General features: G+C 26.0%; 1 protein-coding gene across 2 annotated transcripts in view; it reads right to left on the bottom strand.

The window, feature by feature from the left end:
• Positions 1 to 17,582, bottom strand: part of LOC100201323 (hydrocephalus-inducing protein) — a 150,370-nt gene that overhangs the window by 128,561 nt on the left and 4,227 nt on the right. For both annotated transcript variants that reach the window (XM_065818900.1, XM_065818901.1), the window contains exons 2-6: positions 8,591 to 8,716; positions 8,327 to 8,446; positions 8,109 to 8,243; positions 720 to 845; positions 3 to 76 (exon numbers count right to left, since the gene is read on the bottom strand). In XM_065818900.1, the coding sequence (XP_065674972.1) occupies positions 3 to 76; positions 720 to 845; positions 8,109 to 8,243; positions 8,327 to 8,446; positions 8,591 to 8,716 (581 nt within the window). The remainder of the gene's footprint in view (positions 1 to 2; positions 77 to 719; positions 846 to 8,108; positions 8,244 to 8,326; positions 8,447 to 8,590; positions 8,717 to 17,582) is intronic.

Raw genomic sequence — 17,582 nt, 5'->3', positions numbered from 1 at the left:
ACTTATCAGCAAGTAACTGAAACTTGACTGCAGCATCTCCAATATTCCTAACCAGAAGTATTTTAGTTGTTTCATACTAAAAAAAACATCACATTGTTTAATAAAAAATGATTTTTTTTAGTTAACAAAAGTATTGTGTTCATCATATTTACTGAGCTATAAAACATGCAAAAAGATATTATAAACAACAACTTTAGGTTGTTTTCTTGTGGTAGTTTAAAAACTAATCCTTTAACACAATCTTAATGAGCAATAGAAATGATAATAAAGAACGAAGGATAATTTAATTATTTTAAATTTTGTCTAATTAATTATTTTATTTATATTGTTTAGCTATTTGTGCTTAAGTTAATCTGTTCTATAAAATATATTTTATCTAAATTTTGCTATTGATGCATGCAATATAATAATGCTATGTTTTGTTAGATTGAATTTCCATATTATTGCCTTATTAGCAAACTAAAAATTCAAAAGCCTAATGATTACACAATAAGCTGAGATTATTGTGTAATCAATGATCTCAGATTATTCTGAACAATCAAAAAATGCTAATATATGATGAACAATCAAAAAATGCTAATATATTTTTTACATAAAAACTTCAAATCTATTAAATTAGTATATGGGGCAAAGAAAAAATTCTAACTAATAAACCATAATTGTTAAATAATGTGTATATGCATATTTAAAACTTATTATACAAAAAATGTTAAGACAACCTTAACAGGTACATTTCCAAAATAAACTTGATCAGGAAAATCTAGAAAACCACGTGGGCCAATTGCTTTAATTGGAATGAGAAACTTTTCACGCTCTGTGATGCAAATAACTTCATGAACATAGTCCTTAAAATAATTAATTAACAGTAACAGTATAAATTAACAGTACTTGATTATCTAAAACAGATATAAAACAAATTTATAAAATTTTAAACTAGCTACAAAAGATTATTTTTAAAAAAATCCAATAATTGGGGTGGTAACTCAAAAACACTTTTAAAACTACTTAAAAGAATTTCTACAAAAATCTTAACTAAATATTACTTGTCACCAGTTTTAAAAACCCTATTAAAGGGCTAATGCAATAAAACTGTATTAGTCCATTTTATGGTTTCTGGTGATGATTAAACCATATTTAATTTTCACGCTTGTTTGGTTATAATGAATGGCTATATTAAATACTCTATATATTTTAAAGTGAGTGATGTTTTGAAATTAAGTAATATAAACCAGAAATAAATATGTAAGTTCTATTTTGACCATATGATACAGATAGTAGCATAAATATAAAAGTAATATATGCTAGCAATTTAACCTTCAACCTTAATGGGTAAACACTTGTACACTAGTTATTAACATACCATAGAGATAAAAAGTAAAATATGATATAAAAAAATTATAAGTAAATTACTCAAGATTACATAAGTATTGAGTACAAGAGTACATGGTATTAAAACCCTAGAGCAGTTTGAAAAGCTACTAAATCACGTGAAAGTTATTGCTTGGTCACTTATAACAGATGCTACTAATCATCCACTAAGTAACCGATGAGCAAAATTCCAATGAACCAGTCAAAATGCCTACATAGGTCTACTGCAATATATATATATATATATATATATATATATATATATATATATATATATATATATATATATATATATATATATATATATAAATATATATATATACATATATATACATGTATTTATATAAATATATATATATATATATATATATATATATATATATATATATATATATATATATATATATATATGTAATAAAATAAAATAATAAAAAAAATGTTTATTCATTGTTACTTTTTTGTGAGCATCTTTAAGGTAAAAAGTTATTAGTTCAATAAAAATGTTTTAAAAAAAACCTTTTTAAATAAAGTCTTTATGTTTAAATGACCAGTATTTAATGTTTTTTAATTTCATTAAAAAATATTGAAAATGTTTTTTAATTTCGTTAAAAACATCAAAGAAAAACAACAACAATAAAGAATTAAAGACCTTTACTAGTTTTTAAAAAAATATTTAAATTTTATTTTTCTAATTAAAAACCTTTTAAAAAAAATATATACTTTTTTATATGCAATATTTTTATAGTTGCATTTTTAACTTAGTATCTAAAATACGACTTAATCAAAGGGAATATATTAATACACGCTTATTTAAAACTTAAATTAAATCTTTTTTTAATGAACAGTAATAATTTGTTTTAACTTGAATTACATGACACTAAAACAATTTTAAAAGTTTTGAACTCATTGATTCAAGTTTCAATTACAAAAAGTATTTTCTTATAATTACTTGCATTACATTGGAAAACATTACAGTGAAATTAATGTTTTTTATTTAATATTTAGAAAGCCCACAAAAATGCTTATTGCCTGCATCCTCTGCCTAGTCTGTTTTAGACGGGTGACTCACTGCTTGTGCACTCATTTACTCCTGCCAAGGCCTGTATAATCTGTTAATATCTGTCTTAATCAAATTTAAAAAATTCTGAGAACAATTTTGTTCTAAGGTATTGACATGATTTTCACTTAATATTTAAAACATACTCTTATTTTTTTAATTATGATTACTACAGCTATTATCATTCATTTCTTGTTTGTTTATCTTTTATTATTATCATCAAAGTATGATTTTTAAATGTTTACTTAATTTATGTATGCTCTATGTGTGTATACTTATTATTAATCATACTATATTTAAAAACTGGTGTCACTCCTTTGATCAGAATTCTGTTTGAGTGACACCATCCTTATCAATCTTGTTTTTGGTAAATTTACCTCCCCAAGGCCGAGAAGGCCACTACAGATGAGGAGGCTACTTAATTGTGATTATAACACTCTCTCAACTCTACAACTCCAAAACACGAAACTTGACGGACAACGCCGCTGCACAGTGAAACAAGTTGAGCATGGTACTACTAGGGACATGGTGGGAATTGAATTTAATTATTATTATTAAATACTTATAATTAATTTACTCATTATATTATTTTATATTATTAATATTTTTATATACATTTTTTAGTAACCAATTATTTTTACTTATTACAATCAATAAAATTATGATTTTTATTATTATTAATATTATTATTATTATTATTATATTATTGTATGATTTCAAAAGGAAATTTATTATTATTATGTTGTTACTGTATGATTTCAAAAGGAGAATAAATATCTTGTTGTTGTTGTTGTATATATACATACATACATATATATGCATACCAGGGATACGAATTCTGGAGTCGGAGTCCATGGAGTCCCTATTTTAGCTTGGAATCCGGAGTCTTAGGAGTCTATAAAAATTTTAGGAATCCGGGACTCTTTTTTTTTTTTTAGTTATTAATATACTTAAAAAAGACCTGACGATCTAGTTACAAAGCACTAAAAAAGAGCATTTGATCGGAAAGCTAACCCCCTTTTTTGCCGATTTTATTTATTTGGCCAAATTGAGTAACGGTTTGAATGTCACGCCTTGCGAAGAAGTGTTACGCAGCTCGCATTTTACGTGCGAAATGGCCATTTGCCTACTTGTTAGTAGTTTTACGTTAAACCAAAACTTTTATCGTTTAGAATATTTAAATTATTTTTTGATATTGTTTATGTGACGTTTATTCAGAAAATATAAAGTAAAAGCATTTAACCCAATTGTGATCTAATAGGTTTTTTATTAAAGAAAGAGTTTGTTTAATAATTTTTTTTTTGTTAAAATTAGCTATAGAAAATAAAGTGTTTTAAGTTTAAACTTGTCATCTCATTTTATTATAAGTTTTATATTTCTTATATAAAAAACTTTTAATGAAACCCTTAATGTTTATTTTATATGTAACGATTTTTGTTTATTTATTTATAGTTTAAAAAAAATTTTTTTTTATCCCATTAAGAAAGTACTTATGATGAACTGTTTATTAAAGTATTTCCTCGTCATCAATTGTCTAGACCCAGGGCAATTTCACGGGTTGTATGGAAAGGGGGTTGTTTCCCCCTCCCCTTAAAAGAGGGTTAACATTTGACTTACGGTTCAATAGTTTTTATAAAACATTCATCACTTTTGAAGGACTTCCCTCCTTATTTTACCCATAAAATCGCTCCCGGGCAAAACATATTATTCCCTCTCAAACATATTATTACCTGTAGGTAATAATATGTTTGAGAATTTATTTGTTCAAATTTTTTCAATATGTAACAAATTTAAGAATAAATGATATTTTAGTTAAGAAGTTTATTTTTTTGCATAATTGATTCCGTTATTATGAACTTTTTAGATTTATCATAGAAAGAACGTCAATTAACGGGTGATGCGGAAGTTATCGGACAAAATAAAAACGTCAATAACACTGATAAACAAATAAAATTTTATTGTGCAAATCTTGTTAACTAGGTGGTTTTTTAAAACAAATTAAATATGCTGATTTCAAATATGCAAACCATTTTTCACCATCACGTCAAGTTGTAAAGATATTTGGGTTCAAATCTTTAGTATTTAAGGTAAAGTCCCTAATATTGTCGAAAAAAAAGTTATTCAAAAGTATGTCAACCTGGGTCTCAAAAGAAGCGTATTTTCATAGAGACTTTAAAAAAGATAAATATTTTTACTTAAAATTTATTGACAAAAAAATTATGTGAAAAAATGCTAAAGACTTTAAAAAAAATTTTAACAAAATGTTTCTCAGCAATAATACAAAAAGTACTTATTTTTATTATTTAATTTGTTTTAAAAAACCACCTAGTTAACAAAATATGCACAATAAAATTTTATTTGTTTATCAGTGTAACTTATTTATAAATAAAAAAACAAACTACTATTATATTTTTTTTAAATAAAGCATTTATCTTTTAATAAAAATATATTGTTTTTTATATGAAAAAACACCACCATCTGCAATTGATCTCAATTTTGTTCTGACGCCTTTCATATGCGACTGTAAAAAGTTTAAATCAATTTCTTGTAGTTTTAGTTTAATGCGATCAATCAAAACTTGCTCTGTTGAAGCTTTCAAATCTCCCTCGTAAACCTTCTGTGCTAAATGTCCCCAAAAATTTTCAATTGGTCGTGCTTGAGGCACATTTGGGGGATTGGATTTTTTATCAACATAAAAGACCTATTAGCCCATTGAATTTAGAGAATCTTTAGAATAATGAGAACTTGCTAAATCTGCCCAAAATAAATAGTTAAAGTCTCCATGATACTTGTGAATAAATGGAAGAAGTTGTTTTTCTAAACATTCATTAATGATTGTTTGAATTGATCGCTACAGCCTTGGAAGTGCGAAACAATGGTTCGGACATACCACGGTCAGATATGGCTATCCACATTAATAATTTTCTTGGAAATTTCTCTTTTCCTATAAAACGAACACTTTCTGGGCATGTCTTTTTGTTGTTTGTGTAGTATCCAGAATTTCCAGGCATGTTGTCCCCTGCAAAACAAAAGTATTTTTCGTCATCGATGACTAGAAGCGATTTTGTGTTATAGAGTTGGTTAACTAGTTTCCTGCTTCTTTTCTTTGCCTTTATTTGTTGTTCTATAGTGTATTTTGGAGTCTTTTCACATTTTCTATATTTAATATTCATTTTTTTTAACTAACGACCAATTGTCGATTGATTTACACTGAATTTAATACCTATTTTTCTCTGACTGACCGCTTTTCAATTGTTGACAAGTCTCGTTAATTCGGCTTTCTTTTCTCTAGCCCAGGATGTCGGACGATTAGGGTGCTTTCTGTCAGAAAACGATTGAACAGTTTCAAGTCTTTTTAGGTTATCATATATTGTACTTAGGTTATCATATATTGTACTTCCTTTTCAAAATGATTTACGATTTTTTTTTTTTTTATATTAGGTTTATTTACAAAAAACATTTTTAGTCGCTTTCGAAAAGATTCTCGTTCAGCTGCATTTAACCTTATTTTAAATAATTGTGTTTCAAATAATAAAGTTTATATTTTATAGAACGTTTATGCCTACTTATAAAACTACAAAAACTAATTATTATGCTCAAATAATGAAATTAAAATTTGTCCGATAACTTCTGCATCACCCGTTAGAAATGATAAACTAGTTTATGAGCAGTAAAGGAATGTTTTACTAAAGTAAAGTTCTTTAAAAATAATTGTCGATAAAATTTGTGCCTTTAAACCCGAAATGTTGTGAGATAATATAATTATGTACATTAGTTTTCGGTCTACTCTCCTAAAAAAATAAAAAATTTTATTTTAATAACGCTTACTGAAAAATTGCAATGAAAGCTGTATGGTTTAGATACGAAATCAAATTTAACTAACAAATTAATTATACGCAATTAAAAAAATTAATTCAAATGTCTGTAAGTTTGTGCTATTGAGTCAAACTAACGATCTAGACTAATGGTAAAAAACCTACCATCTAAATCAGAAAGAAGCCAAAAAAAGGCTTATAAAAATACCTCAACAAATAAATAAAAATTATTTAGCGCAACAATTTTGACGAAAAAACTACTAACATCATCAATTCATAACTAGTCATGCTCGCATTAACAACCTTATACAACATTTATCTAGAAAACACATGGAGCTCGTCATTACATTAGAAAAAGAAAAATTTGAAAAACAATCAGAAGAAAAGAATAAAAAGCAAAAACATACAGCCATCAAAGGCAGCACTTCACAGCAATCCATATTAAAGTGTTTTGTACCGCAACAAATTTATTTGCATATAGCAAAAGATGAGTTTTTAGAAGCCTTAAACCAGCTGGTTTTGATTGAAGGTCTTTCATTCCAGGTTCAGTTTATTTTTTCGTTAATATTTATTAAATAAGTCCAAAAAAACCTAAAAAATTATATGTTTTTTTGCCATTTTTTAATAAAAATTCTGGAGTCCAGAGTCCTGGAGTCTCAAAATATATATATATATATATATATAAAATTATACATACATATACATATATAGTTATATTTGATAAAACGATTACAAATTACAAAATAAAAAGTCTGAAGTAAACATCGCACACAGTGGGAAACAACATTGCCAAAAATCAATAAATATTGTGTACAATAATACAGTCCATTTAAAATAGGCAACATTTATTTATATTATAACTAAAATTCAAGTCAGATAAAACAAAGAAAATTCATTATAAAAGAAATTAAAATTACCTTTTACACTTTGGGATGCATCAAATAAAAAAAATACTTGATAATGGAAATAAACGGTGAAATCATAACCACCATTTCTACTTAGTTTAATTAGGGAAGTTGAATCTAGACATCTAGAATCTAGAATTTATAAATTTTCTTTTAAAAACCATACAAGAAAAAGTTGTTTGACATTTTCATTCAAGCTGTAAGTACTTTAAACTACCTTGATAGCATTGACTGGATGATTGAAAAACTGAAAACCTTTTAGCTTAGTAGATTAGGATAAGTTTGTTAGCAATTTGCAGTAATAATAGTGAACATCAGGGTTGGGTTCAAGTACATATTTGTACTCATATTAGGTAATAATAGGCTATAATATTGTACTTGTATTTCTATTGTGTTTGATTTTAAAAAAATTTGTATTTGTATTTGATTGAAATGTATTTTTTGTTTCATTAGCTAGGTTGATTGGTGTTTTTTTAGGAAAAACCAAGTGATTTAATTTTTAAAATTTTTTATTTTTAACTGTAAAATAATTTTAAAATTTGTTAAATAAGAAATAAATTGTTAAATGAAATAAAAAAGTCTCTATTCCCTCTTTAAAGCTTACTGTACACATAAATATGTGAATAATAATTTTTTGTCTACTTATTTTAATGGAATCTATCCACTGCGCATTGGTGCTATTGTTGGTAGTTCGCAGGCAATTAATAGCAATTTTAATAAATAAAATACTATAGCATAACTACTAATACAAGATTTCCGCATATATTAATAATATTAATTGCATATTAATGTTTATCAAATAATGCTTAAACTATAAGTTATGTTATGCAATATGTTAAATAGAAAAATGAAAAACTCAGCCACAAAGTAACAATATCAACATTCTGCTTGACTAAAAAATTTTGGGCCACAAACACTATCAACATTGTTTGAATAAATTAAAAGTATAAAAAAGCAAAAAACCTTTTTTTCAAGAGGAGTAAACTTAATATAGTAAATAACTTCTATTCCTGGAGCCACTTTGCTGCTCATACCAGCTGGATTAACTATAGTAAAATACGGTGAATCTTTTAGAACAAGCTTCACAAATCTAGCAACCTGTTTGATAAAAAGAGAAACATTAAAAACTTTAATAAATAACAAAATGGAATCCTAATTTATAACATCATAAAATTAAAAACATTGTCTCTGTTTTGTAGTTGCAACGGAACTTGATAAACATCAAATGCATCAAAGTTTTGAAATATTATTTGTGACGGAAAATGTTGGAAGAGAGGACAATCTATTGGAACAGTAGATGCCTAAAAAATGACATAAAAAACTATTAATTTTAATAAAGAATTGGTGACAGTATCAAGAAGTGTTTTAAAAGTATTGTTAATTAAAACTAAAATTATTTTTTAACTATTTTCTTCAATAAAACAACTTTGAATTAAAAAATAAACCTTTTGAAGAGTAACTTCTGAATAATCAAAAAGCTCAACAATTTCTGGTGATTTTGTCTTGAAAGTTTTTTTCCAAAGTTCATCTGTTGATAATTTCATATCAGCCAAATAAGCAGATGGAGATAGCTACAATTGAATATATAAAAATATAAAAAAGTAAATTAACCTCAGTAAAGAAATTTGACCAACAAAGTAAACTTTTATTGTTACAAACCTCAGAATGTCAGATTATATAATAATTTATAATTTGGTTAGTAATAAGCTAATAAGTAATATTATTGTCATGTTTACCTTAAAATTATGTTTGCTAATATAATCATGAAATTTTGTAAAACTTGTTTATTTTTCCTGTCAAATATAACTTATCATTTGCACTTTCTATATTCCACCACAAAATGTTAAATAACCTCAAAATGCTAGGGGAATAAAACCTAACTTTTGTTATGGGTAAAATAAATGGGAATTCAGCATACAATTTTAATATTAACCCTCCATTATCACGTATATTTTTAATTTATGTGTTCTGTTTTTAAGTTTAATATAAATTTTTTTTTAATTTATAAATAAATTCTTATATTTTCTGTAACAAGGGTTAAGTTTATGCAACTTTTATATTAAAAAATATTATTGATTTAATCAAAAAAAAACAAAATTTTTCTTCCATTTAAATAAACATTTATGAAGCTGAGAAGGACAACTGTAAACGCTCTAGAAATTAGAAACTAAACCTAGAGAAACATCTATATATGTTTCAATAGATATCATATCAATAGATATTGTATCACAATGTTTCAATAGATATCATATCACAAAGCTATTACTGAAGATGCAACAAACATGACATTCAAATTTGAAGGGGTTGAAAGTTTCTATATTTGTAGAATTTCTATAATACCAGAAACCTTTAATATTGCTTTTGGTATTCAAAAAATTTACAATACCAGTACATCATTATTGTGTGGTATTTGTAAAAAAATTCTTTAATTTAGCCAAAAATTTTATTTTACAGTATAATTTAAAAATCATAACAGTATTTATATTAAATATTTTAGTTTTGCAAAAAACAGTATTTTAAATATACATAAATGAATTTTACAATTTAAAACTCATTTGGTGTCGAAGCTAAGAGAAATGTTAAATTAATTTGAGAGCAGCATAAATCTTATTTAAATTTAGTGTCTGAATTCGACTTGCTTCAATTAGCTTAAACTCCATTACTATCTCTCAGAATTATTAATCTTGTGTTGAAACGAAGCCATCTTTTTAAAGGATTGTTGCAATATTATCCAAATTTTTGTAAAAAAAAAATTTTGATTACATTTTTGCCATTTTGAATCATTTACTTTGATGATTTGAATTTTTGCCATATTAAATTACTGACTTTGATGAATACTTGAAGCCATCATCAGTTTATAAATATCATTATATTTGAATTATGGTTTCGCAAATATCTCATAAACAACACTGAATCTTTATTGCATCACTCATCATATCCTTTTCTGATGGACTCAGAACCACTACACTAAATGGACTCAGAACCACTATACAAAAAAAAACTAATAAAAACATGTGAACAACTTTACTGGTTAAAATAGTTAAAATATCTTCACTAAGCTTTTTAACAACTAACTCAATAGATTTTAACACTTTTAAAATATCTTTTAAAATCAACTTCCTCATAAAAACTATTTATTCTAATGTCTGAAAGTGCTTTTTGAATGTATGGTTTCAATTTTACCAACATTTTAATCATGGGAAATAACAACTCCCATCAAATTTTGATGTCAATTTTTATCACAAGTTTTTATTTTGAATTTGAAAATTTTAATAAAATTACGTAAATTATTCAACACAGGCTTGATGTAACCTCAAAATGCTCTGTTGCTGCTGATGACAATGCCGTTTTCTTTTTTAAACAACATGAAAAAGGTTGAAGCAATTATTACAACATGTACTATTGTAAATATCAACATGATTCCCTTTTTAGTGTTCATTTACTTTGAAAGATCAGGACTGAGTATTTTTGTTGTGATACTATCACAAAGAAACCATCCAAATTTTTACAAGCTCTCCCTACCCTTTACTATAAATAAATTGAGGGTTTTATGTCAGAGTTTTGCTTCACCAAGATAAGTTTCAATCAATATATTTATGAAATATTTGGTATTACATTTCAAGGTTGTTTACAAATAGTATAAACTACTAACATTAAGTAAACACTTAATGACAATGATTCAAATAGTTATGGTAATAATAATAAAAATAATATTTATATTGATAATAATAAATAATAATAATAATTATTATAAATAACAATAATAATAACATGTTATTTTAACAATAGTAATAAAAATATAGTAATTATAATAATTTAAATGAATCGGTATAACTTTTCATACAACAATCGTTTATACATACAAAGTTACAGTTACAAACAGTATTTAACTGACAAAACATAACAACTAATGATGACATAAAAACGACTACTGCTAAAAAATATTATAAAGATTCAGTAAATATATTAACCATAGTTCTTATAATATAATAACGTCTGTTCACAAAAAATCCGGACTGATTTCAAATGTACACAAATTGTTCTAAATTTCGAATTTTCGATTCGAAATTTTTAAATTTAATCGGTCAACAACAACAGTTTCATTTTGTGGCAAAATTGAGTTTAAATAATTAATTCAAATAAACATGGAGCATCTAAAAGAGAACGATGCTAGAAATGTGATTGGAAATTTTTATAAACAAAACATAAACAGTGGAAAGAAATTTACAGTGGATCATTTTAAGAAAATGGGAATCGCTATATCTACAATTTATGACATAACTAAAAGATCTGAAAATAATTTGCCAATGAATAGAAAAATCGGTTGCGGCAGAAAACCTTTTAAAATTACACCAGAAAAGAGAGAGTCCATGATTGCAAGAGCAGAAGAGAGAATCGGGATTTCGCAAAGAAAATTGGCACTAAAATATAAGATAAGCGTTTCATACGTAAATAGATTATTAAGTATGCATGGACTAAAGTATACCAAAAGAAAAAATGCACCAAAAACAACAGAAAAGCAAGAAATTAAACAAAAGAAAAACTTATTAAAACTTTCAAAAACTTTTTTCAAGCCATCAAATGAGTTTGAAATCATCATGGACAATGAATCTTATTTCTGTGTAAATGGTGTAAATTGTTCACAAAACTCTGGCTACTATACAAAGGATAGTTCTCAAACTGATCCTAACATTAAATTCAACTTCAAAAAAAGTTTGACGAGAAAGTTCTCGTTTGGATTGCAATCAGTCGTTTTGGTCATTCATCGCCTTATTTTGCTGTAAAAAACTGTGCACTGGATGCAAAAACTTATTCTAAAGAATGTATTACAAAAAGACTTCTTCCATTTATAAATTCCAAGCATCAAAACATGAAAATTTTATTTTGGCCTGACGGAGCGAGATGTCATTAAACACACATTAGAAACTTACAACACTTTAGGTATTAACTTTGTCGACGCTAAAGATAACCCCCTAAATGTACTGCAGTTAAGGCCAATTGAAAATTTTTGGGCACATTTAAAAGCAAAAGTTTATGGAAATGGATTTACTGCGAAAAATCTTGACCACCTTAAGAATAGAATTCGATTAAAGTTGAAAGAGTTTGATCCAGACTACTTTTTCAACCTAATGGATTCAGTCAAAACTAAAGTTCGAAAAGCCGCTGATTTAGGACCATTTTCGGTTATAAAATAGTTAACAATGTCCAGTCACTCATTTTAGTTAAAATTTTTGTCAAAAATCGATTAATTTTGTATTCAATTAAGAACAATTTTTCATTCCGGATTTTTTGTGAACAGACGTTAACAGAAATATATTGCAAATAATATGACTAAATAAATAAATAAAATATAAACAGAAAAACACTGAGAAAATCAAAACAAAACAAAAGTTACAACAAACACTACAAACAAAACAAAATTACATTAAGTTCTTTTGGCAAAAAAAAAAAGAACAACATAAAATTAAAAATAATAAATAAAGAAAAAAAAAAGTAATAATACACAGTAGAATAAAACATATATAATAAATGGCTAAAATGAAAATAAAAACAAAAAATATATAACTGTTTAAAAAAATTAGATATCACTATTGAAAAATAATTAATAACTAAAAAATAAAACAATAAATGACTAACAAAAAATAATAAGTAAAACTTTATACGCTAAAAAACTTAAGAAAAACCATTACTAAAAGACTGCATAACAGCATAACTAAAAAATAAATCGTAAATAAAGAACCCTAAGAAATATATGAAAGAAAAAAGAGACATGAAACAAAACAAAAGAAATATATGAAAAAATAAAACTCTTTATTTGCTAATCTTTTTTCTATGTATAAATAGTTTGTTTTTTCTTTCTTTTCTATTCTTTTATTTATTTCATTCACTAACTTTTTTTTTTTTAACTTCTATTTTCAATCCTTCTTTACTTATTTTCTTTCAGGTATTTCTTTTTCTTTTCTTCTTTTAAAATATTTATTTATTCTTCTTTTTAGTTGATTTTATTTTTCGTTTAATTTATAAATGTTTTCTTTTCCTTTTTTCTTTTTTCTTTTTCAATAAAGCTATGTATTATATTATATGCATTACATGTATTTTGGAATGTAAAATTGAATTAATTATGTCCCGTAATAACAATTTTTACTAAAAATGATTTTTAATAAAAATTGTTCTTTGCGAACCCGGCCTTAGCAAAATTATAAGATTAAGTTGATAGCCCCTATAGGACTAGGAAAAAATTTATAATACTTTATATACTAAAAATTTAAGCATACATTTACTGTTTATTAAATACTGACATACTGATATATATATATATATATATATATATATATATATATATATATATATATATATATATATATATATATATATATATATATATATATATATATATATATATATATTAAGTTATGAGTTACTAGAAAATAGAGGATAGGGTTAAAGAGCAACTAAATGGTTAACTGAAGACTTAAAAAATTGTAGGTTATATAAATTTCCAGGTGACATAAAGCCCCAAGCTGTTACAGAAGATCAGATTAAAAAATGGCTGCTTGTTCTAAGCAATCGAAAAGTGAAGAATTTTTGTCAAGACAAGAGTATAAAGTTGAGTTGTCAGCAAATAAAACACTTTAGATGTAAGATTGTCAGGATGACTGTTATTGCACATGAGAAACTGGAGCAAAGAGCAAAGAACCTTGCAGCACCCATAAAGTAACTGGAAATGAAGAAGAGTGTTGGCCTTCGAGAATGGCTTTAGTGCTGCAGTTAGAAAGATATTTGATAATCTCAAAATCTTTATACAAAAAAACTAATAATAGAGTGAAGACAAATTGTAGGATATAGTTTAGCGAGAATTCTGGAGAATTCTAAAGAGAGTTCTGGAGAATACTTTTGTAAAAGTTTTTGAAGAGAAGTAATAAGATCAGACCCGTGAATTAGAGACTAAATGTTAGACTTACTTTAGTTAATGACACTTTTGAAGATTTTCCAAAAGTCTCTAGAACCTAACATTTGAGATAAAATACAAGATTGAGTAAATGTCGACAATTGTAAAAATTAGGATCTAAATATAATTGAAAACAAGGAGCAAAAACATATTTTAGCGCGCACTCCTTTGTAAAAAGAGGACGTTTAGTGACCCTAAGTATGTATGTATGTATGTATGTATGTATGTATGTATGTATGTATGTATGTATGTATGTATGTATGTATGTATGTATGTATGTATGTATGTATGTATGTATGTATATATATGTGTATATATATATATATATATATTATATTATATATTATATATCTATATATCTATATATCTATATCTATATCTATATCTATATATATATATATATATATATATATATATATATATATATATATATATATATATATATATATTATATATTATATATATATATATATATATATATATATATATATTATATATTATATATTATGTATCTATATATCTATATCTATCTATCTATCTATATATATATATATATATATATATATATATATATATATATATATATATATATATATATATATATATATATATATAGATAGATATAGATATAGATATAGATATAGTGTAGAGTACTCAAATTTTCAAGGGGGGCAAAAAGTTAAAGGTTTGATTTTTTTGTATAAAAATGTAAACGAAGTAAAACTTTGATTTAAAGTTTCTTTTAAAATTCTATAAAGACTAAAATTTGAAACGTCAGCAGTGGGTGTGTTTGAAGTCTTCGTAACTTCATGAAATTATTGTCATGTGAACTCATCGTTACTTTGAAACTTGCATAAAATAAGCTTCATTGCCGTTAAGTCAAGTCCACTAATGTATCTTGTCTTACTGGCTTTCTTTAAAGATTTTTTGATACTTTCTTTTTATTTAAATCTTATAATTTAATTTAAGACATGTACCAGAAAAAATCTGCACGTGTTCTGATGCGGTGTTTACCTAAACCGTGAATCATTTTAAACAGCTAATTGTTTAAAAATGTCATTGTATTAGTGTTATTCAAAATTTAAACAACTCTGTTAACAAAACAATTAGTTTTAATTGAAACGTCATCAAAACAAGATAAGAAGCAAGAAAAAATTTTGCATCTTCTCATTGAAAATCCTGGTGTATCAAAGAAAACCAAGGTTCAATATAAAAGAAGCAAAAAACATTAAAGACTTCAAAAATAATGGATTAGAGCTACCAAGAAAGTCCAGTCCAAGACTGTGCAAAAGCTGATGACGAGTGTAAAACGCAAAGTGCGTGCGTTCTCACATACAAAACTTCATAAACTTTCTTAGGTGAAATTTAATGATTTATATATATGTACTTTTAAAATATATATGGCATTCAATATCAAAATACAATAGTTAAATAAATATCCTTTAAAATGTACACGCAGATTTTTTCAGGTACATGTCTTAATTAATATTAAATCTACACAAAAAAAACATCGCTAAAAAAATTACTTTAAACCACTAGTATACAGCATTAAAAAAATCTTAAATTGAGATCAAAAGACTGAAGATCTGAAGTTTTATTTTATCAAAAAAACATATTTTTTATCTGAAAAAAAGAAAGCCCTTAAACTTATATCAAACAATCATAATTATTTATAAATTTATTTTAATTTTTTTAAATGGATTCCATTATTTTTTTTTTAAATAATGCATACAGAATATATATGAGAATATAAGTTGTAGACCTTTTGAATGTATTTGGCTTAAGGAGTAAAAAGTGAAGACTCCTTCAAATGATTAATATGCATAATTTATTCCTAAAGCCGTCTTGTTTGGCATCATTAGGGTAGACTTGCATCAATTCACAAGATTTTATCTCTGAAGAATCTGGTTACTAATTTTTTAATCAGATGATTGAGAATTTTGAAGAAATAGTTTTTACAATGTCAAATCTTGATAATAAGTTTTTGAAATAAAATAATCAAGGGCTTTGAAGATATTTACCTCAAATTTTTGTTCAGGACTCTCATTGCAGAACACTGCATTTGCAGATTTATTGCAAAACTGTTTTGCTCTCTTATTTCGTTTGTCAGAAGTTTAGTTTCAAAGCGAGAGGATCGGCAATAGCTCTTGCTTCAGCCAAAATATCAATCTGTGATAAAAGGACGCAACCAAGATTACTAATTAGTTGTTGAATGAGAACAACTTTGTCATCCATAGCTAGTAAAGTTGACTGAAACAAACAACTTACTTCGCCAACAACTTGAAGAATTTTACCAAAAGTCTAGAACTACAGTACTTTCAAACGATTCAAGGTCAAGATCCTCTATAGTGCGATTGAGGGCAATTGTAACTTCTTGCGATTGTTTTGCATCTGGCTCAATTTCAGATATCATGTAGTCAGCTTCTGAGCTGACCACATGATATCTGAAAGCTTGTAAAGAGAAATTCCTGTCAATTTTTGAAAAATCTTTCACCTACCCGGACTGCAGCTAAAGAATACATAAAGAGTTCAGATGTTACCAAAAAAGTGTCAGGTCAAGATTATTTTGCATGTACTCCTGTATTTTTCTCCATGTTTTTAACTCAAAGAAAACGTTCATATAACTCCCAGCTATTTTAGCTGAAATTAAAATGCACAAAGCAAGAATAAAAGTGATTTGTTCTGTGTGTGACACATTTGGCTTCTCATTAGTAATGAACATAAATTATCCTACTTTACTAACTTCCTTTAAAAGAACACACTGCACCAATGATGCCTACTCATGCATGAACTCATTCTGTGATTTCCATGAGAGGTAATGGACCTGCATCCAAAGTTCCTTTTTTTGGCAACAAGCTACGTTTTCTAGATGGTTTTTTATATTTTGTTGTGATTTGAAATCATTTACAGAGCGCCAAGAAAATTGCCCCTCACTTGTACTCCTAAAGCACGTTTGACCTGTTAGAATAATAATACAAGAAAGGTAAAAAAAGGCTAGTTAATAAAATCGAAAAAATGCTAAATAAAAAATATAGTTGACTTCTAAACACCATTTTTGTTTTGATGAGAGAAACAATGTGGCATCTAAAATACAGAACAATATTACGCGCTACCATGCTACTTCAGGCTCTAAAGCTTGTGTGATGGGCCAAACAATCTCACTATTATCCATTAGCTGTAAACAAAGTCTTGTAGGTGATGTAATAGCTTTAGTGGACAGGAATGTTATAATGTGCTTTAATTTGATCACGAAAATGCCTCCAGTTGTTTTTGATTTCACCATTTCATCGGAAAAGAAATCAATCTCCAGCTAACCCATGACTAACAAATATAACAGCCGCAATAAACACTACCACATGGTATACACTTCACCCGCATAAACTAGATCATCTCTCCAAAAATTGATTTCTTGGGCTTTGTGTGACAGTAAGCTTTCAGTTTAAAAAAAAAAAGTTAAAATTTCAGTTAAAAAAGTGACAGTAAGCTTT

Source organism: Hydra vulgaris, chromosome 15, assembly GCF_038396675.1.
Source record: "Hydra vulgaris chromosome 15, alternate assembly HydraT2T_AEP".
NCBI lineage: Eukaryota > Metazoa > Cnidaria > Hydrozoa > Anthoathecata > Hydridae > Hydra > Hydra vulgaris.
This window is presented reverse-complemented; position numbering and strand designations above follow the sequence as displayed.